General features: G+C 36.7%; 2 protein-coding genes across 3 annotated transcripts; both read left to right on the forward strand.

Moving 5' to 3' along the window:
- The first annotated feature begins 11,289 nt into the window (after window positions 1-11,289).
- Window positions 11,290-13,025, forward strand: LOC132607420 (glucan endo-1,3-beta-glucosidase, acidic-like). Its single transcript, XM_060321378.1, has 2 exons — window positions 11,290-11,493; window positions 11,923-13,025. The coding sequence occupies exons 1-2, from the start codon at window positions 11,415-11,417 to the stop codon at window positions 12,876-12,878; spliced, it is 1,035 nt and encodes a 344-aa protein (XP_060177361.1). The 5' UTR covers window positions 11,290-11,414; the 3' UTR covers window positions 12,879-13,025.
- A 3,921-nt stretch (window positions 13,026-16,946) lies between these two features.
- Window positions 16,947-21,423, forward strand: LOC132607421 (uncharacterized). 2 transcript variants are annotated; one of them, XM_060321379.1, is made up of 3 exons: window positions 16,947-18,552; window positions 19,114-19,568; window positions 19,708-21,423. In XM_060321379.1, the coding sequence occupies exons 1-3, from the start codon at window positions 17,095-17,097 to the stop codon at window positions 21,191-21,193; spliced, it is 3,399 nt and encodes a 1,132-aa protein (XP_060177362.1). In that variant the 5' UTR covers window positions 16,947-17,094; the 3' UTR covers window positions 21,194-21,423. The 2 variants fall into 2 exon arrangements, with proteins under 2 accessions (XP_060177362.1, XP_060177363.1); XM_060321380.1 differs by having other exon boundaries at window positions 16,949-18,552; window positions 19,129-19,568.
- Window positions 21,424-21,556: the final 133 nt, after the last annotated feature.

The following is a 21,556-nucleotide window of genomic DNA, read 5'->3' on the forward strand; positions in this document are numbered from 1 at the left end:
TAGATCATTTATTCTTACATTGCTCTCATATCACCTATTAAGAAAGCAAACATCCTTAATAAGTGTTCAAATCTAGATACATCTAACATTTAGATTCACACATCTTAAATATTAATAAAGAAAAATGGGCGTAAGATAAATTAATCAGTGATTTTAACTGGATGTCTTTGTACACGCTTATTATAGAAACATCAGAAAGGATCCATCATCAATGCCAACTCACCATTACCTCCAATAGACTCAAATCCTTGGAAGCACAAACAAAAATTAGCACAAGAAGAAGAGAATGACTTTACTTAAATCTCTACTGCATCACACCATCACCACAATTATGTACCATGGTGTTCATGTCAGCTTGCGCACAAACCTCGCCATGTACCAAATAACTCTATGCACCAAGGATTACTAAATAGATTGGAAGAAATCACACAGCATTTTACCTCCACTGGGATCTATCATCACCACAATTATGAGTGACACAAATGCCTGAATAAAAAAGGAACCTTTACCTATGGGGATTACATGAAGCATTATCCGTTCCTAAATGGAATTACAGCTTTGTCATAAACATATATCCTAATGTTCAGAACACAATTAGCAGTGAATACTAATTACAACGCTCAGATTCCAAGAATAGTTGGTAAATTGAGCTAACTCTTTACCTTAATCGAAAAAGGGAGAAAAACCCAACTTACACCAATTCTCTTAAAAAGACTCTTCTTTTTTCTAAGTTCTCCATTTTTCTTATTTTCTTTTTCTATTCTTCTTGTTTACTTTCGTTTCCTTGTTTCTTTTTATTTATCTGCTGCTGACCTTTTTTTTTTCCCTTATGACTCAATTGACTTTTTAAATTTTATTAATCCTTGCTTCTGTTTATAGTTCATAGTGTTAAGTTTTTTTTTTTTTTAGTAGAGTTCTAGTTGTAGTTCTAGTTGATTAGTCTTGAGTTAGCTAATAGCTTCAGAATATAATAACTCGTCAAGTACAATTATAAATGGATAATATATTTTTGTTGATATTAGTAATACTATTGAAGTTTTATGTTTTGTTTAAAATTGTCATAATTATTAAATTATTTCGTTTAATCGATGTCTATATAAATCGAAAAGATGAATAACATGAACCTCGGCGGTAGAAAAAATAAATCAAGTTGAAACCCAAAATAGTGTGACAATCGGTTTGTCTATACAAATGGAAGTTGCTTCGTTCCCCAACTCGTTTAAGTCAACTGATGCCATGGGTCATTCCCTTGTTTACGGAATTAACTATGGAACGCATCGAGAAAGTCGACGCTTCTGCCTTTCCACTTTCCACGAGTTAAAAAATGTAACGATAGCTAAGAAAATTAGAGAGCTAGAGCTAAATACTTGTAGCTAAGACGAATAATCTGAACCAAAGCTCAAATTAACTCAAGTCGAAGGCCAAAATAGTGTGGTAATCGGTTTGTCTATGTAAACTGGAAGGCTGAATGACCTGAATCGAAGCCCAAAATGGATCAAATCGAAGCTCAAAATAGTGTGGCACTCGAAGTCTCAAATTCTTGGATTTGCCTCTGACTATAGTTTTGCAGAAATAGTCTCAGCTCCAATGAAAAGATCGGACTTGAGAGATAAGCTCAAAAAGATCATGACAAATGCATTAACCTTTCTGGCATCCATACTTAGCTGCATTGTTCAGTTTACAACAGAAACAAATACTTAAGGACATGGGTAGAGCTAGGGTACCAAAAGGGGTTCATCCAAATTCCAAATTCATCCAAAAATTATACATTATATTCCAGGTTAAAATAATGTTTTTACATATATTAGTATGTATTGAATCCCTTGACTTTTACTTTTTTATATTTTGAATCCTCTTAGTGAAAAATTTAGCCCTGCCACTGCTTAAGGGTCATAGCTCATGATCTCATAATTGAAAGGACAGGCAAATTTAAGAAATTACTGAGTCAGGATGTTGATACAACTATTGATAGGGATGACAATAGGGCGAGTTAGGGCGTAATATTTTTTTTTCATTGGAGCTGATACTATTTCTGCTAACTAATTTATTTCTAAAGACAAAACTATAGAAAGATAGACTTGGAGCTACATAAAGGCCCGTCATGCATCAATGATGGTAACACGCTTGTCCCACGAATAATGGTCTTGCTCCCAAGTAACCTGCTCAGGTATATTCTGTACATGGCCGAACTGTCATAACATACGGTCGGGCGCGTGATCCTCAACAATATCCATATATATCAACGGACACCACGACATCCATGTGTGCATACCAGCCCTACAAAATGTCGGCAGCTGATCTAAAATCTGATCATACGGCGTCCATATAAAAGCCTGTAAAAAGAATTAAATTAGTTAATAATAAAAGACTAAAAAAGTATTAAAAAAAAACATACTAATGTTAAATAAAAAGAACTTACTGTCACGACCCAATCCCATGGGCCTTGACTAGTGCCCGAGCTGGACACTCGTATACATATCTGTTAGACATCATCAAACTGAAACTAAACATAATATGAAAGCTTTGTGAAAACATAACGTTATCTCAGAACGTCACATGCATATATTAAGATAACCTGTCTCTTGAGGAGTCACAACCAATCAAACATGACATAATACACAAGCCGGCAAGGCTGCCATTCCATACGGGAACATCCCAAAATATACATGCAAGCTGACAAGGTTGTTATTACATATGGGAACGTCCCAAATATGAGTCATGCTAACACAGCCGAACAACACCTGTACACAACCCACACATATGTCTACAGACCTCTAAGAGTATCAACAGTGACATATGACGGGACAGGGGCCCGCCGTACCCCTGGATAAACATATATATACATCAAAAGGACCTGTACCAAAAGTCTAGACTCTGGAACAATGGAGCATTCCAAGACATCTGAGTAGAAGTCCTAAGCTGGAGGATCACCAAAGCGAGTATCTACACCTGCGGGCATGAAACGCAGCCCCCCCCCCCCCCCCCGAAGAAAGGGGGTCAGTACGAGATGTATACTGAGTATATAAAGTATAAAATACATTAAGGAAGATCATAACTGAAGTAGAGGTTCCAGGAGACAAGTATGATAATCAAGAAATCACTATACCTGTGCATTACGAAATAAAATCATGCATATCATTATCATATACCATACCCGGCCCATTATGGGACTCGGTGAATAAAGTCGTGTACACGTATATCATACCCGGCCCATCATGGGACTCGGTGCCATAATCATATCATCATATCATCATATTATCATATCATCATATACATATACCGTACCCATCCCTCTAGTGAGGGACTCGGTGAACAATGCAGTGAACTATGCACGAATACATACCCGGCCCGAGATTCGGTGAAAGACATATTGAGACATGCACAAGTAGAGTAGTGAGAAACCATATGCAAACTAAGTCATATCTGAGACTTAATAGAATAATCAAAATGAACCATCATTTGATAATCATGACAATAATCATATCAAGTACCCTTCGAATGTTACTATGGATTATACCAAAATATGGATTATACTAAAATGTGAATTATACCAAAATATGAATTATACCAAAATATGACGGCTGGGATCATACGCATGTATCAAGACATAATAATATAAGTTCTGGGAATCAAGAACATTAGTCATCCTAGTGTCTCTAAAAATAAGAGCTTCTTTGGATTCATATACTCGTCGTTTGTTTGTTTCATAAAGACCATGCCAAAAAAAAAAAAGGGTTAGCTTTACATACCTTAAACTCTATCTAAATGTCCAACGTCTACTTCTCGAGCTCGTAGGTCTAAAATTAAGATAACATAGGCCACAGTTAGATTATCCACATCACTTACTAACCAATCCAAGTACGAATGAAACTTAACAAAATTCGGGCAGCATTTCCCCTACAAACTTAATAATCCTCGAAATTCCAATTTAGCCAAACATCAATCAAAATACCAACAATTTCATATCAAACTAGAATTAAATCCATCCTTAAATTACTTCCAAAACAGCCTAATATACATTCGGATGCCAATATTTGTATACACTTCTTTATTTCCGTATATCCATAGTATAACAACAACAACTGCTACTACAGCCAATCCCCCGGTATTCCAGCCCACAAAACAGTTCATAACAACCATCAAACAGTCCCCAAAATATCATCACAAACACAGCCACAAATATCATACCAAACAGCCCCAAAATATCGTCACAAAACAGCCACGAAAATCATATAAAACAGCCCCAAAATATTGTCACAAAACAGCCACGAAAATCATATAAAACAGCCTCAAAATATTGTCACAAAACAGCCACGAAAATCATATAAAACAGCCCCAAAATATTGTCACAAAACAGCCACGAAAATCATATAAAACATCCCGGTATACGCTTTGTATACAATATCTTCATACACTTTATTCTCCCAAATTCAAGAACAACAACTTATCAACAACATCAACAACAATATCAACAATTATAATACATCATAACTCGGCTAATTCCATCCATTTAATCCACCTAAAACAGCCCCTTAATCCATAAATCTCAACAAAACAACAAACGAGTTTATAACACTATTTTCTCCGTTCTAATCCGTTAAAACTCTAAATAAATTCTTTAATAACATAAAAGGAATCTTATACATACCTTAGCAGCAGCTCAACCACGAAAATATCATCCCCCAAAATTAATATTTAGCTTAAAACGACGATGATAACTCATACTACACTTTATCCTTCACGAGCCTTGGGATTCGGGGCCTCGAACTTGATCGATTCTCCACTTTCTCTCTCTAACTCTCCTCTCTCTCTCTCTCTCTCTCTCTCTCTCTCTCTCTCTCAAAGTTTCTGGATTTTTCTGGTGTAAAAATGAAGCTAAAGGCTGAAAATTTCCTTTAAATGGCATGGGTAATGGGCCTGACCCGACTTGGAATCGGGTTGGGCCGAACCCACTGCCCAGCTCGACCTTTCTGCCTTAAAACGTCCATATCTCCTTGTCTCGATATCACATGCAGGCCCACGACCTATGGTTGGAAAGTTATTTCAATTATCTACAACTTTCATTTTGGGAGTTTTCCCATATTCCCAAATACTGATGGGGTTATGGCCTCCTAAAGTCAGATCACCCAAAAACGAAACTTAAAAACATTTTTTTTTTGGAGGACTTCCACTTTGATTTGGCTCAAGGGTCCTTCTTGAGTTGTGTTTAACTTCACATATATTATCCATATAACTTGTCATATGTCTTTTAAAAAAAACTCGACATGTGGACCCTACCTCAGCTCACGAATAATCCAACGTACAAAATACGGGATATAACACTTACCGTGTCCGACGTCGTACGATCTAGCTGATCCCTGGACAGGAGAACTCTGTGGTGTGTACCACATCTTGAATTACGCCTCTCGTCAATCTCCGTGCGTATGGCATCGCCTCAACAATATAGTCAACTGAAGGGCGAGCAGCTTTGGGCTGAAAAGGTCTCATCCTAGTCCACACTCATATCTGAAGGGTCATTTAAAAAAAATTATTAGCCGTCATTTTAAAAAGCTATATTCAGAATAAAATTACACACACTTAGATATATTACCTGAGGAGCAGGCAAAATGCAGCGACATCGGTCCTCAAGCCCATAGACACTAGATAGAATCCTCGATACATGTAAGCCAGAACCGCAGCGCTCTATGTAAGACAGAACAGCAACGCCCCAATTGTAACATCCCAACTCGCTCAGATGCTCCAGAAATAGCAGATACCTCAAGCTCACATTGGAACCCGATGTGTTCGGGAATAGGATTCCCCCAAATATGATGAGAAGGTACAAACGAGCACGTCGGTCAATATCCACATGAGGTGTGTCCTCTGTAATTGATGCTCCATGGCTATGAGGCGCAAGTGAGTAAAGAGGGAATGCATCAACACCCGACTCTGTCATCATATATCACCCTCCTGAGGAGCGAAATCAGTGAGCCTATTCAACTCCTGCCAATACGACGGCTTCTGCTAAGGCTCCTTAGTATACAACGTGCGTCCATATACCTGTGGACCATAAATGACCTCCACATCCTGAAGGGTGATGGTGGCCTCACTAGTGCAGAGATGAAATGTGTTGGTCTCCGGTCGCCATCGCTCAATCATGGGTATCACAAGATCCCTATCATGTTGTACGCAACCAGCAGCGACACAACAGTAGATACTGCTCTAATATAATATATCTAAGACGCGACGATATGGGGGCCGAACGCCTAAAATATGCCATGCTTGTTCCACCAACCGAGGACGGACCAAGCGGCTGGCATCTAAATCTAAATCCCATACTAGCTAGGACCTATGCTGCTGTTGTAGATGAAGTACCTTTGGCTCGAAGGACCCTGGATGAAGGGGGCAAGATCCATGGAGGTGTCGTATTTGTTTTACGAATTTTTAATTAATCATTAACATGTAATATTAATTATGTAATCTTTTATAAAAAAAATTATACTAAGGATGTTCAATCCTAAACTAAGGAAGTTCAAACCTAAACTAAGGATGTTTAATCCTAGACTAAGGATGTTAAATTATACTAAGAAACTAAGACTTTAACGGGCAATTATATTAACTATCTAAATTTGCGAATTAATAATTATTAATTAATTATTATACTAACTACAATTAATTACTAATATTATATTAATGCTATTTTAAATTTTAAACTAAGGATGGTCAAACCTAAACTAAGGATTAAATACAATTAACTAACAAATATAATATTAAGGATAGTAAGGTTTAACTAAGGATGTTCAAACCTAAACTAAGGATGTTCAATTCTAAACTAAGGATGTTCAATCCTAAATTAACAAATGTTTCACAAATAAAAATATAAAGATTAACAATTCATTGTCATATAATTAACAGTTAGCTAGCAAATAATTAATAAATAGTTAACAAATAAACAATTAACTAATGAAACTGTTAACAAATATTTAATAAATAATTAGATAATCCAACAATTAAGAAATACTAAATAAATAATTAACTAACGAACAATTAAGGATTAATTAATAAAATATTAACAAAAAACAATTAAGAATTAATTAATAAAAAATTAACAAATAAATAATTACCTAACAAACAATTAACAATTAATTAATAAAAAAATTAAAAAAATAACCCGAAAAAGGGGCAATGGTAATAAAAAATTCAAAAAAAAAAACCCCGAAAAAGGGGCAGTGGACAGCCCCATTTGTGCAAAAAAAAAGTGAGTAATTTTATTTTCGAAATCCACAACTATTACAAGCAATCATGCTTAGAATAATAATATATGTAATAATGTAATAGAAAATTCGTAGTGAAATAACTACCAAGAATATAGATTTTCGGGTTAAAAAATAACATGAAAATGATGTTTTTTTAATGCGGGGACCACTGGAAAGTCGTTGTTGATCGTTTTGGTTTTTAAAAATGGTGAGGGGACCGATCAATGGGAAAGAAGAAGGGCACCCATTTTTTTTATACCCCTATTGCGCACTAATTTAGTGCGCAAAAGGTACTTTTGTAACTTTTTTTAACGGTTTATTTTAGTACCTCCTGTCACTTTTTTGGGTCATTTAAGTTGCGGACTCAGGGCAGGGCAAGCCTTGACCTGCAAAGATTTCAACCTATCTTGCCCTGCCCCGTTTAGCATTTTCAAAAAATTTACCCTGCCCTGCCCTGCCCTACCCCGCCCTGCCCCGGTTATGTTATACTTCATTTCTCCTCTTTATTTTTCACTTTGAAGCATGATATATAATTTTTTTTAAATTAGATGAACGATTAGTTCCCGCAATTGGATCTTTTCTTTTGATCATTTGGATTTCAAAATAGAACTAGAATCACATATTTTCAAAAAAGTACGTATATGGCTACATGCTACGTTAATGGAAATTGACAATAAGCTATGGGAGAAAATTGACAGTTTTTGAAAATATATAGTTACAATAATTAATTAACTACTCCTACAGAACATCGTAGATACTATTTTGCCTGTTGTTGCGTGATATGGTTTTGAGAGTGGGATATGAACTTTCTGGGATATGTTTACTAAACTTATTTTTGCAATTCCTCATCATAAGTAGGTAGAAATATTGACGGACTAAACTCCAGATGGGTTTCATTGTTTTGATGAAAAAGTAAAAAAACATACTACTAAAATTAAGACTAATATCAAAATAATATGTCTCTAATAAAGATTTGGGCAGAGGCTGTCCAAGGTAACTAAGCAATTTCTTATTTTAGTCAATTGTATTCTACTAAAAGTTAACATACGAAGCACAAAAAATGGCAGAACTATCGTTCAAAAAAATATATAATTTTATTGTTACAAAAAATGGCAGAACTAGCTAACAATTTTTTTCTTTTTGCAAATCTGAAATTTAGCTAACTTAGCAGGTGTAATTGCAAGAAAAGTTGATAAAACAATTCAAAGCTTTGACTTGAAGAGTTTTGAGCCGCCCATTGTCATCCCTAGATATTGACATTGGGACTTTCCCATAGACGAAGGGGAGTGAATTTGGCTGTTGGCTTTCTTTAAATATCTTGGATTGGACGTGACATTTGTTTACCCCGAATTCGAATAATCAATTAAATTTGTAAGTGAGTATAGAACATCTGTTTGGATCTTGAAGTGTGTTAGATAGCTCTTTAATGAAACGGCTTATGATGGCAACTTGTTGTTAAGGTATATATTCGTGGACAATATGAAACACTTGATGGGAGAAACACAATAATAGCAGCAGCAAATGGCCTCAGCCGAATCAAATATTGAGAGATGGATTGTATATATGGATTTTTCTATTACAAGTGTTCTTGGAAAATAAGAAGAACCAACCTCTTCAAAGGAGTAGAATATGCTCTATTTATAGTGTTACCCCCATGGGTCTCATACAATTTGAACTAATAAAATAATGATAAAACGGACAGCTCTGCATGGATTTGATGTGATTAAACTGACGGCGTCGTCTGACACACGCATGGTAGGTATTTGACTATGGCAGGACGCTACTGGCGCGTGGTCCGCATGCAACGGCCACACGGAACAACGGCTACTCGGACCAACGGCCATGAATGCTCGAATCATTGGTCTCGTATGCTTGGGCCACCGGGCTTGGACATTCCAACAATGTCGAAGGCAGACCTGTCGGTGCTCACGCCCGGCTCCGGACCTAACATTACCCCGGTGAAGGGCTAATAGTATCCGGTGAATTCCTATTCTTTCCCCCGGTTCGCGTTCCATCGGTTTGGCCTACAACCGATTTTCACCGTATACAACATTGTCTAAAATTAATGAAGAAACGAAAATGACCTATTTTGGTTTTTGCATTTGGTACTTAATAACTTGGTAAATACTCAACTACCGGATGTTTTCATTAAATCATAGGAGTATAAATTTATTATAGTTAAATGATCTAATAAGATCAAAATGCATGTTAATTAATCATAGTGAAGTGTTAAAAGTCTGTGTACAAACACATGCCATACACCTATTGACTTAGTGTAAACATCCACAGATATTTTTTTACAAAATATCTTGATACATGTTGTAATATTAAATGTGTAGTCGTAGAAAATGCCGAAAACTGTTACTTACAGCTTATTTGGATGGTTGTGGCCCATCATTTCGTAATATAGTTCTGTGTTGTATCGTACTATTTTGTGAACGCTGTATCATTTGGTCTAATTTAATACTCCATGTTTATTATTTGATTTGACTATATAGTATTGTTCTCACTAGTCATTTGCAACTTGATAAGATGGAGTTAGTAAATAATCCTCAAGTTCGAGCTCAGGAAGAGCTTCTATTAAATTTAACATTTTCAGTATTTTGACATCATTTAAATTTGATTATCATCTTATTATTTTCCCATTATTGAGTGATACTATACAATTGTAGATTTAAATAATTATTGATTTACTACCATTTAAAATACTTGTCTTTATCTTCTAAAATTACTTAGTCTCTAATATTTAGTTCAAGGTCATGTACTCTAGTGTTTAACATTAGTCAATAATATCATGCTAAACATCGCTGTACGCAATATGTATGACTATTAAAATAGCAGCCATTTTTCACACCACATTAATCTAACTAAACACTTGTTATTAGAAAGATGCTTAAATCCTCGATAATGCTAGAGACTAGCCTCTGTTTGGATGGTCGTTACCCATGGTTTCATAATGTACAGTATGGTATTGTATTGTACTGTATTGTATTAATGAATACAATATTTGAATAGACTGTATCGTTGTTTGTAGTTTAATAATATTTTTACTATTTAGTTTAACTGTAAGGTATTGTTAAGGTATTGTATAATAACAGGTAAGTTTACCAGTGGAGCTGGTGGGGTGGTGGAGGGGTGGAGTGGTGCTGGGGTAGTGGGTGGTAGGGAGGGGGTGAGTGGCTGTGGGGGTGGGATATAATGGGAAAATGAAATACGTAACCATGCAAAAATCACTAAATCTGTGATTATAAAAATTGAGCTTTTCCATGGTTATATAACCACGGAATTACGACAGATTTACAACACTATACAACATAATTTTAAAAACAATGGAAACAAACATGGTTTCATACAAAACAATACAATAATGAACCGCGGGAAACAACCATCCAAATAGGGGGGAAGGTACTTCCACAACTAATACTTTGCCTCTTCTTGACGGTTCATACGCATGGACTTCAAGAATTCCCAAATGATGTCATCTGGACATGGACATCTTCAACCAAGTGGCGTCATCAGACAGCGTTAGAGGGGAACATATATGTACATACATGGGCGTATATATACACAAACATGTATCGATTTTTAGAAAAGCAATAAATAAATTTATATTTATAATGGACTGATATCGTTTGAAAAATAATACTGAATAGACATCAATTCGATATGGGAAGTAAAGCATTTGAACTCCAGACTAAACCGACACTGCTTGGCCACTGCCTCTGGAAAGTGACATGCTAGTCCATTGTCTTAAAACTTAGAATTTGTCAAAATATTCCAAGTACTCGTGCTTGAAGATCAGTGCAACATTTCAAACTTGCAGCCAAGTAAATGATATCTTCTTTAATTCTAAGAGAAATATCTACCAATTTTCCCCAATGGTAAACTAAATGCAATACTTCATGGTAAGGCTGCTAACGAATTCCACATTTCCCCTAGTGATAAGTCATTCTCATCAGTCATTCTCATCTAGGAAATTTAGGGACAGCAGACTTTTCAAACCTATGGAAATTTTAATAATTGCTCTCATTGTTGCGAGTTTCTGCATTTTCCATGGATTGACTTGACTTGGCAGTGGAAATTGAAGTAACATAGTCCTTCCTCTTTCTGAATTCCCACTATAAATTAGTAAGCTTTCCTGCTATTATTCATTCATAGCTCAATTTGTCTTTCATTGCCATGGCTTGTACAAAACCACATTTTCCGGTTACCGCAGTTCTACTGGTGCTACTTATATTGGCCACCTCAGATTTCACAGGTCTGTCAGCTCTCTTTTAATATACATAGCAAACACTGATGTAAACTAGCTATGAATTTACATGTTGCAGAGGCATGTAGCTCTTTATTTTTCAATTTTGTTCCTGAACATGATTATGTATGCATTTTCTTTTTAAATTATGAGTTTAGGTTATAGACACCGTCAGTGTAAGCAATTCCTACACTATCAAGTCACATTTACCTTTTGTAGCAGATAACCTGTTTTATTTCCAAGATCACGAATCCCACATTTTGAGGAGACTCGCTTGTAGATATCTTTTGGATGACCTGATAGTGTAAAGAACCCTTTATACTGACTGTTTATACTCTTCACTTATATGCATGTGTTCCTGGTTGTCTTGAATCTTGATACTCCAGTCGATCTAGTAGTAGATAGACTCGTGAGCTAATAGACAGAAATGCTATGCAGGTGCACAAACAGGAGTTTGTTATGGAAGAATTGGGAATGGATTACCATCTCCAGCAGATGTTGTGGCTCTATGCAACCAAAATAATATACGAAGAATGAGAATCTACGATCCTCAACAAGACACTCTCCAAGCCCTCAGAGGCTCCAATATTGAACTCATGCTAGGCGTGCCAAACCCCGACCTTCAGAATATCGCTTCTAGCCAAGCGAATGCGGATACCTGGGTCCAAAACAATGTCAAGAACTATGGTAATGTCAGGTTCAGGTATATAGCAGTTGGAAACGAAATCAGTCCATTAAATGGTGACACCCAGCAGTATGTACCTTTTTTGCTCCCTGCAATGAGAAACATTCAAAACGCAATTTCTGGTGCTGGTCTCAGGAACCAGATTAAAGTTTCCACAGCTATTGAAACCGGGCTTACTACAGACACTTCTCCTCCATCAAAAGGCAAATTTAGAGATGATGTCCGACGATTTATTGATCCCATCATCAGCTTCCTAGTAGAAAATCGCTCACCATTGCTCGTCAACATTTATCCTTATTTTGCAATAGCAAACAATCGAGACATTAAGCTTGAGTTCGCGCTATTTACATCACCTGGAGTTGTGGTCAATGATAATGGAAAAGGATACCGAAACCTGTTTGATGCCCTCTTAGATGCCACATACTCGGCCCTTGAAAAGGCCGGTGGTTCATCATTGGAAATTGTTGTATCAGAAAGTGGTTGGCCTTCAGCTGGAGCAGGGCAATTGACCTCCATTGACAATGCAAGGACTTACAACAACAACTTGATTAAGCATGTGAAAGAAGGGAGTCCTAAAAGGCCCTCCAGGCCAATAGAGACTTACATTTTTGATTTGTTTAATGAAGATAGGAAGAGCCCTGAATTTGAGAAGCACTTTGGACTATTTACACCAAACAGGCAGCCAAAGTACTCAATCAGCTTTAACTAGCTAGATAAAGCAAGAATATTACGGGAATAATAACTATCTTCTTTATATATATCTGTATGAATAATGGTTTCCCAACGGAAAGCAACTCATTTGCCTAATGTACCCACCTCACATGCTTATATAAGACAATTATCTATTTAGCTATTACTCTGAACTTCTTTTCCTCTGCTGATGGTTTATCTGCCAGGAACCTTAGACGTCTCAAGCTTTTATCTTTCTCTCTAAAATGGCACGAAGAGTTTGTCTACTAACTCAGATCTGAAACTATTTCTCGATTATAGTTGAATAACTTGAATATTGCCTGGGTTAGATTTAAGCAAAACCAGAATAAAGCTAACAGGAAAACACAAACTTCCAGTCCTGGATTTTCCTTGTTATACATTTAGATGGTTCAAGTTCCATTTTCTTTAGTTCCAAATTGGATGGTCTTAAACTGAAATAAAGTTAAGATGGATTATAAGACGATCATTCAGTTAAATTTACACGAATTAGAGGAATGAACCTCAGCAAAAGGAAGCAAACAGAAAAGGCCTTAAACATATAGTAGGCCTCCATTCAATTCCAAACCAAAAATCCTTCCAGGAAAAATCAATCATCAATGCCAACCCACCACTAAGAAGTTGAGGTAGACCTGTGTGCTATGAAATTCACTACATATGTACAAACTTTAAATTAAAACCCAGTTATTTGCATTTTTTTTTAATAACCGTGGTGTCCAACCTACTTCATTGACTGCTGAGTCACACCCTGGATGCAACCCAACTATTAGCACTTGAAATCGTCATTGTAGAATTTACAACTCACAGAGCTCGTTTGATATGATGAATAAGCAAAAATAATTATGGAATAAAAATTTAATGCCATTGAAATAAAACCTCAAAATAACTAATCTCAAAATTATAGTATTTTTTTAATGTCACGTTGAGGGAGAAATAATAATCCCAGAATAACTAATTCTGAAATAACTTACTTTCTAACTAAACAATCCCATAAAGTTCAAATCTTGTATCATCTACCCACTACCTCCAATAGACCTTTTTTTTTCCAGCCACCTCCCATAGACTCAAATCATCCAAAGAAAAACAAAAATCAGCGCAACAAAAGAATGATTTAACTTATATCTGTTATAAACTGCTTGTACATATTGTCCGCTTTGGCGCACCTCACGGCTTTAAAACGCGTATACGAAGGGAGGAGGGCCACCAGGCACCATAGCTCTACTTGTATAAACTGTCCGCTTTGGAGACTTCAGGCTCCGCACGGTTTTCAAACGCGTATACAAGTAAAGACTTCAGGCCCAGCTTATAAGCACACACACAATCCCGTGTGCGAGCAATGTGGGAACTTCAAGTTCACAACACACCCCCTCATCGCGAGCATCGTGCTGATAACGTGTTATAAACTGCTTGTACATATTGTCCGCTTTGGCGCACCTCACGGCTTTAAAACGCGTATACGAAGAGAGGAGGGTCACCAGGCACCGCAGCTCTACTTGTATAAACTGTCCGCTTTGGAGACTTCAGGCTCCGCACGGTTTTCAAACGCGTATACAAGTAAAGGCTTCAGGCCCAACTTATAAACACGCACACAATCTCGTGTGCGAGCGATGTGGGAACTTCAAGTTCACAACACACAAGCAGTTTATAACACGTTATCAGCACGATGCTCGCGATGAAGGGGTGTGTTGAACTTGAAGTTCCCACATCGCTTGCACACGGAATTGTGTGCGTACGCGTTTGAAAACCGTGCGGAGCCTGAAGTCTCCAAAGCAGACAGTTTATACAAGTAGAGCTATGGTGCCTAGTGGCCCTCCTCCCTTCGTATACGCGTTTTAAAGCCGTGAGGTGCGCCAAAGCGGACAATATGTACAAGCAATTTATAACAATATCATCTTTCTTCCATTTTTATCAATTGGATATTTAGTTTTTGAAGAAAAACAAAATAATTACTTTCATTATTATTCTTTGTTAATAAACAAGAGTTTTTCTTAACTCCATTCTTACCCATAGTCCATAGAGATTTGAATATAAAGGGATTTTGGGTGTTTGCAGCCAAGTTCAGATATCAAGATAGCCATGCATTTTATCTCTGGATCTACTACATACAACTATGAGAGACAGAAACACCTGAATAAAAAAGGAACTTTTTACCTATTACATGAAAGCATGATTGATTTCTAAATAGAATTAGAGCTTTTGATGGTTAAAGGAAATGTCATAAATATCGTATATCCCAATGCTCAAAACACAATTAGCAGGCTTTAGCAACTGAATACTACTGTTCAGATCCCTATAATAGTTAGGTCAGTTGTGCTAACTTTTTTCTATACTTTAAGATTGAAAAATAGGGAAAGCCAATTCTTCTTTTGACCAAAGAATTACTGTAAACCATAGATCTGAAGACAAAAGTGTCAAAAGAAAAAAATGAAAAAAAAAAAGATTTTTTGTGTGTTACCATTTCAGAACAATTTTATACAAGTAGATCTCTATATCTTAATCATCAAGATTGAATATTTTCAAACATTTGCTAGTAAATAATGGGAACTTCTTCATCAAGCCAGTAAATTAACAGCCAAAAGACTATTCTTTTCCAAAAATCTCACATTTGGATATCTTAAAACATGGTAACCACGACACCCAACTAGCTGATTCATTAAGAACCTAAGCCTCATTGTTCAGATCTGCAATGAAGCAACTAGTGGATGTTGCGAGTACCATAGTTGAGATTTTAATGTGAAAATTTTGATAGAGCCATTTGGTTGAACGTAACTGACATGATGAAGAAGGTGCCATAGTTTACTCAATGTTTTTGACGGCTATGGACTTCTCAAAGTAGGGTTTTCCTAACAAGTAATAGTCCATTATATAGGGGAGAATTTGCACTTTTAGTCCCTCAAATCTTAGAGAATTCTCAATTTGGTCATAGAAATATTTGGTTGAGAAAATGATCATAATGATCCACAATGTTTGGGGGTTGAACTATTTTGGTCTTTCATGTATACTATTTAATCGAAATAGTCTTTATTGTATAGAAAATGACATGTGATCGCTTTAATCCTTCATATATGGCACGTAACTAAAATAGTCCTTAATATATAAAAAAAAAAAAAGTGATATTTTAGTCTTTATTATATATATTAAGAGTACTCGACAATTTATATATAAATAATTATTGATTTGTTACTACTTAAAATGCTTGTTATACTTCATAAAGTGAAACTTTTTCACACGAATTCGAATTAGTCGAGCACCAAAAATAAATATCGAACGCCAAGCAAAAAATAAAAAAAATCTCAAAAAATTAATTGGCGACTTGTTTGAAAAACTTCAAACAACTCAATAACAACACCTACAAGAAATAGGAGTAAAGTGAGAAATCAAAGCAAAAAAATGGTTAATTGGTCTTTTGCGGTCAAGGATGTAATTAGTGGTCAATGAAGTGAATTCAAAAATATGAGGTGTCAGACTCGAATTCCAATGAAGACTAAAAATATTTAAGTGATTTCTTCAAATATATTCAAGTTTTAGTGGATAAAGTTATTCAGTACCTATGCTTGCGGGAGGTAGCTAATACCTAGAGAAATCAGTTATCTTGGTGGACAAGGTTATCTGGTACTTGTGTTGGGGGAGATAGCAAGTACTCCGTGAAATTAGTTGTCTTGGTAGACAGAGTTGTTCTGAACATAAAGTTATCCACTACTTATGCTGGTAAAGGTAACAGCCCAGTCCACTAGTGATATTGTCTGTTTTGGTTTAAGCCTGCGTGACTTTAAAATGAGTCAAAAGTAAGACATGCTTACTTATATACCTAGCATCTCTCTTGTGTTTTGCCGATGTGAGACTTTCCTCCTAAGTAGGGACGTGACATATGCTGGTTGTGTTGTTATTTCTTGGTAAATAGAGTTATCCGATAAATGTGCTGGTGGGAGGTAGCAATTACCTCATAAAATTAATCGAGGATCGCATAGGCAAGACCCGAAACACAATTATAAATAAAGAAAAATAAAAAAATGGTTATTTGTGTTCTTATAACTTAATTAAGTACACAAATGACCCCAATTATTATCCAAAAAAAAATGTTTATGTTGGTGGAATATAGAAGTTGAAAATGTAGTTTCCTAAACCAACCTTTGGGGACATTGTCTTCTTAGCTCAAAAAACATGACAAGAACCTCAACCCATTAATCACCAAGTTGCTCCGACTCGGGTCGGGTCAAATGTCACCGGAACTGAAACCCTTATCGGCCCAAGAATGGGAAACCCTAATCGACGATTACAACCACGGCGGCACACGGCAACTCCGGTGGACTTCAATCAACTACGCCGCCCTTCCTCTCTTTAACCTAATTCTCTCTTCACTAATCCGTAAAGACATCCCTCATAATCTCAAACTCCAAATCCTCATTTTCCTCGAAGAACAACACAACAACATCGTATTAACACAACCTAGTACTTTCCTAATTCGTCTCCTCGAAACCCTAAAATTAGTTATCCAATCACCAAACGACACCGTTTCATCTTCATTTGCACTTAAAGAGCAGTTTTTAATCACTTCTACTTCAATTTTCATTAATTCAGTTAGTTACACCGATAATTGTGTTGATTTTAGCTGTGTTAGACCACTTGAAGGTTTAATTGAGCTTTTGTTGACTATTATTAATAGGCCAAATCATAGCGTTGACCGGCAAACTCGATTAATTGCATGTGAATGTTTACGTGAATTGGAAATTGCTTTTCCTTGTTTGTTATCTGAAATTGGATCACATTTATGGAGTTTATGTCAAAATGAACGTACACATGCTGGTCAAAGTTATGCATTATTGTTATTAACTGTTGTTTATAATATTGCTAGGTTTAAACCTGTTGTTTCGTTTAGTAATTTTTCGACGTTGGTTCCGTTTAGTGTACCTAGGTTTTTAGTTGATGAAAATGGTAAAGATGGGAGCTTTTTAGGTGCGGAGTTATCGGATTTGAGTAATAAGGAGTTAAGGAGAGTTGTCGCGTTTTTGCTTGAATGTCAACAGAATTTGACACCTTGGGGGTTGTTGGAGTTTATGGATAAGGCGTTGCCGGTTGCTAAAATTTTGGATTTACAGCCGTCTTTGTTGAAAGTTCAGTTTTCGGGGTTGCTTTATACGTATGATCCTTTGTTATGGCATGCTTATTTAGTTATGTATTTAAGTTATATGGATTCTTTCGAAGGGCAAGAGATGAAAATTGTGAGTCGGCTATTGTTGTTATCGAAAGAATCTCAGCATCATTTGTTTTTCCGGTTGTTGGTGTTGCACTGGTTAGTTGGGTTTATAGGGTTGGTATTGAAGAGGGATTTTGAGAAAAGGAAGAATGTTGTTGATATGAGCTTGAGCTTTTATCCATCGGTGTTTGATCCACTTGCTTTGAAATCGTTGAAGCTTGACTTGCTTGCCTATTGTTCTGGTTTGATTGATAATAACGTCAATGGAGTAAAAGGCAGTAAGAGTGTGACTAGGGAGAAGTTATTTGAAGACGGCCTTGTTTGTGTATCAGCTTTTAAATGGTTGCCTCCTTGGAGTATGGAAACTTCTGTGGCATTCCGTGCTATCCATAAGTTTTTGATCGGTCAGACATCTCATTCAGAAAATGATTCTATCTCCAATAAAGTCCTTTTGGAACCAGCACTCTACCACACTGTGCAGGTACAAATACTTCGAACCTGTAGTTCTATTTTTACTTTAGGTCTGTGGCATTGCTTTGACAAAATTGGTGCTTCGTAGAAAGGAAAGAGCTTACATAATCTTTGTCACTGTGCTTCTGTAGGAGAAAACACTTGTCCCTTTTCCTTTTTTACTTCATTTTGTTTGAATTTGAAGTAGAGAGGAAAATATCTTATCGATGAGAGAAGGTTAGAAGGCTATAGGATAATATAGAGGTCGAGAAGAAGTGCTTCAACGCGGACGATAAGAACTTTTGTGAAAAGAATCTGCATATACCTAACTGTATAACAATATATATCATTCTTTTGAGTCACTTTTGCTGGCATAAAACTGGGTTGGATTCTTAGGTGAACTTGTTCTTCCCACTATAGGTGCGCCGCCACATGTTTAAAGTGTCAAAATCTGGATGTTGATTTGTTTGTTTTGTAGGTGATTCGAGTTTAGAAATGAATGATATCTCGTCCTGACATAGCTGTAATACTGATATCCTACTTTGATTTTGCAATTGATGCTCATATATTTTTTGCCTAAATTTTTCTGAAGCTTGACTTTTTGCAGAGAACACTTATAGACTCGCTGTCTGAATATAGAGGATTGGTTCCTGTCATTGTCGGCTTCACTGACCGCTTGTTGACATGTCACAAGCATCGGTTTCTGGGGAAACGTCTACTTAAGACATTTGATGATAACTTACTTCCAAAGCTCAAGATAGACTACAAATTGGTATCTTACTTCTCTATATTGGAAAGGATTGCTGAGAGTGACAAAGTTTCACCTAGTGGGTTAATAGAGCTCCTTACCAGGTTCATGGTATTTCTTGTTGAAAAACATGGTCCAGATACAGGATTAAGGTCTTGGAGTCACGGGAGTAGAGTTCTTGGAATGTGTCGAACTATGATTATGCATCATCAGAGTTCCAAATTCTTTGTTGGGCTGTCTCGTCTTTTATCATTCACTTGTCTTTATTTCCCAGATCTGGAGGTTCGTGACAATGCCAGGTAATTCCATGAGAAAATCTCTACTTCCTACCTCATTCTGTTTGGATGTGCACATTTTTAAGATCACAACAGTGGGAAAAATATTCATATTAAATTTGGAGGTTGCTATTGTTTTCTAACATTTGGTAGTATTTTGCAGAATTTACCTGCGGATGCTGATTTGTGTTCCTGGGAAAAAGCTAAGAGACATTCTAAACAGTGGGGACCAGCTTTCTGGAATTTCTCAATCTACTCATTCCAGCTCTTTTTTCAGCATTCCGTCTCCTAGAATTTCTCATGACCCTAAGAAATCGAGGAGTATTTCATCCTGCATGCATCTTGAGCGCATGGTGCCATTGTTGGTTAAACAATCTTGGTCTTTCTCCCTGTCAGCTCTGGGACTTAATGTCAAGAAACCTAGTTATATAGAACCCATCAAGGACAATGCTTCCTCAAGTGAGCAAAGTGAGTTTGACAAAATTACTGATGTTACAGTGATCTCTGAATCCAATAGGCTCAATCAGCCTCCGGAGCCATTACGTGTGATGGATTCAAAGATTTCGCAGATTGTTGAAATCTTAAGGAAGCATTTTTCATTTATTCCCGACTCCAGACACATGCCGGGTCTCAAGATTAAAATACCCTGTGCTTTAAGGTTTGAGTCGGAGCCCTTCAGTCGAATTTGGGGAATCAATATGCCAGCTAATGGAGTTGATACCCTGCCTGCCTTATATGCAACTGTGCTCAAGTTCTCTTCTTCTGCGCCATACGGCTCCATTCCATCATGCCACATTCCTTTTCTTCTAGGTCAACCCCCTAAAAGTTTCTACTCTTTTAGCCAGACGAATTCTCTTGATATTATCCCTGTGGAGGATGTTTCTGAAACTCCTGGAGATGACAAAAGCTTCAAAGCTCCTGTTCTGGTTGAATTGGAACCACAGGATCCAATACCTGGTCTTGTTGATGTTTCCATTGAAACGAATACGGACAATGGTCAGATCATTATAGGACAGCTGCATAACATTACAGTAGGAATTGAAGATATGTTTCTCAAAGCTATTGTTCCAGAAGACATCCCGGAAGATGCAGTCCATGGTTACTACGTGGAGCTGTTCAATGCTTTGTGGGAAGCATGTGGTGCATCAACCAGTACTGGACGGGAGACCTTTGTACTCAAAGGAGGCAAAGGGGTTGCAGCAATTAGTGGTACTCGCTCCGTGAAGTTGCTGGAGGTTCCTATGGCATCTTTGATTCAAGCTGTAGAGCGATCCTTGGCACCTTTTGTTGTACGTATAACTGGTGATCTTCTAACCAACCTCACGAAGGAGGGAGGAGTTATAAGGGATATTGCATGGGATGAGGTGAACTCAGGTTCCCCTTCCACTGATGATACCTTCGCAGAAACCAGTTTAGGTGGGGGTCCCCTTTACCTCAAGTACAAGGATGATGAAGATGATGGAAGGGGTATTGTCCAAATTAGTAAGAAAAACCTAGGCACCATTCAGATTTTGATATTCCTTCCACCAAGATTTCATCTCCTTTTTCAGATGGAAGTTTCTGATAATTCTACACTTGTTCGAATTCGAACAGATCACTGGCCTTGCCTTGCTTATGTTGATGACTATTTGGAAGCTTTATTTTGCTAAAGAGATTTGTTTTTGTCCTGTTTGAGCTTTTTTAGTCTCCTTATTCCATTGAAAGTCATATTCTTTTTTCCCATAGTTCACTTTGTGAGCTTGTGATATCACTCAATAATTTGTCTGATGTAAATTGCTTTCCTTTGCAAGAAACTTCCTGGTAAGTTGTAAAGATTGTAAGTGCCTTGTATAATGTTTTTGGTGAGAGCTGAAATGCTGTAACTTTCTTTTTCTTGTAATAGTGCAAATGTTTCATGCTTGATCGAAATAACTGGCAATCTTTTTGTTTTCAGGGGATGACAATTGTGTTTTAAAAGGCTTTTATACTTATAATCAATTGAATTATTTTATATTTTTATGCTATTGTTCTCT

Source organism: Lycium barbarum, chromosome 8 (genome assembly GCF_019175385.1).
Source record: "Lycium barbarum isolate Lr01 chromosome 8, ASM1917538v2, whole genome shotgun sequence".
Taxonomy (NCBI): Eukaryota; Viridiplantae; Streptophyta; class Magnoliopsida; order Solanales; family Solanaceae; genus Lycium; species Lycium barbarum.

What these genes read in the sequence shown, in the direction of transcription:
- LOC132607420 (XM_060321378.1), top strand. Translation starts at nt 11,415, where the DNA reads ATGGCTTGTACAAAACCACATTTTCCGGTTACCGCAGTTCTACTGGTG. An exon ending in GGCCACCTCAGATTTCACAG is followed by an intron (nt 11,494 to 11,922) that starts GTCTGTCAGCTC and finishes AATGCTATGCAG; the next exon opens with GTGCACAAACAGGAGTTTGT.
- LOC132607421 (XM_060321379.1), top strand. Translation starts at nt 17,095, where the DNA reads ATGTCACCGGAACTGAAACCCTTATCGGCCCAAGAATGGGAAACCCTA. An exon ending in CACTCTACCACACTGTGCAG is followed by an intron (nt 18,553 to 19,113) that starts GTACAAATACTT and finishes ATTTTTCTGAAG; the next exon opens with CTTGACTTTTTGCAGAGAAC. An exon ending in GAGGTTCGTGACAATGCCAG is followed by an intron (nt 19,569 to 19,707) that starts GTAATTCCATGA and finishes AGTATTTTGCAG; the next exon opens with AATTTACCTGCGGATGCTGA.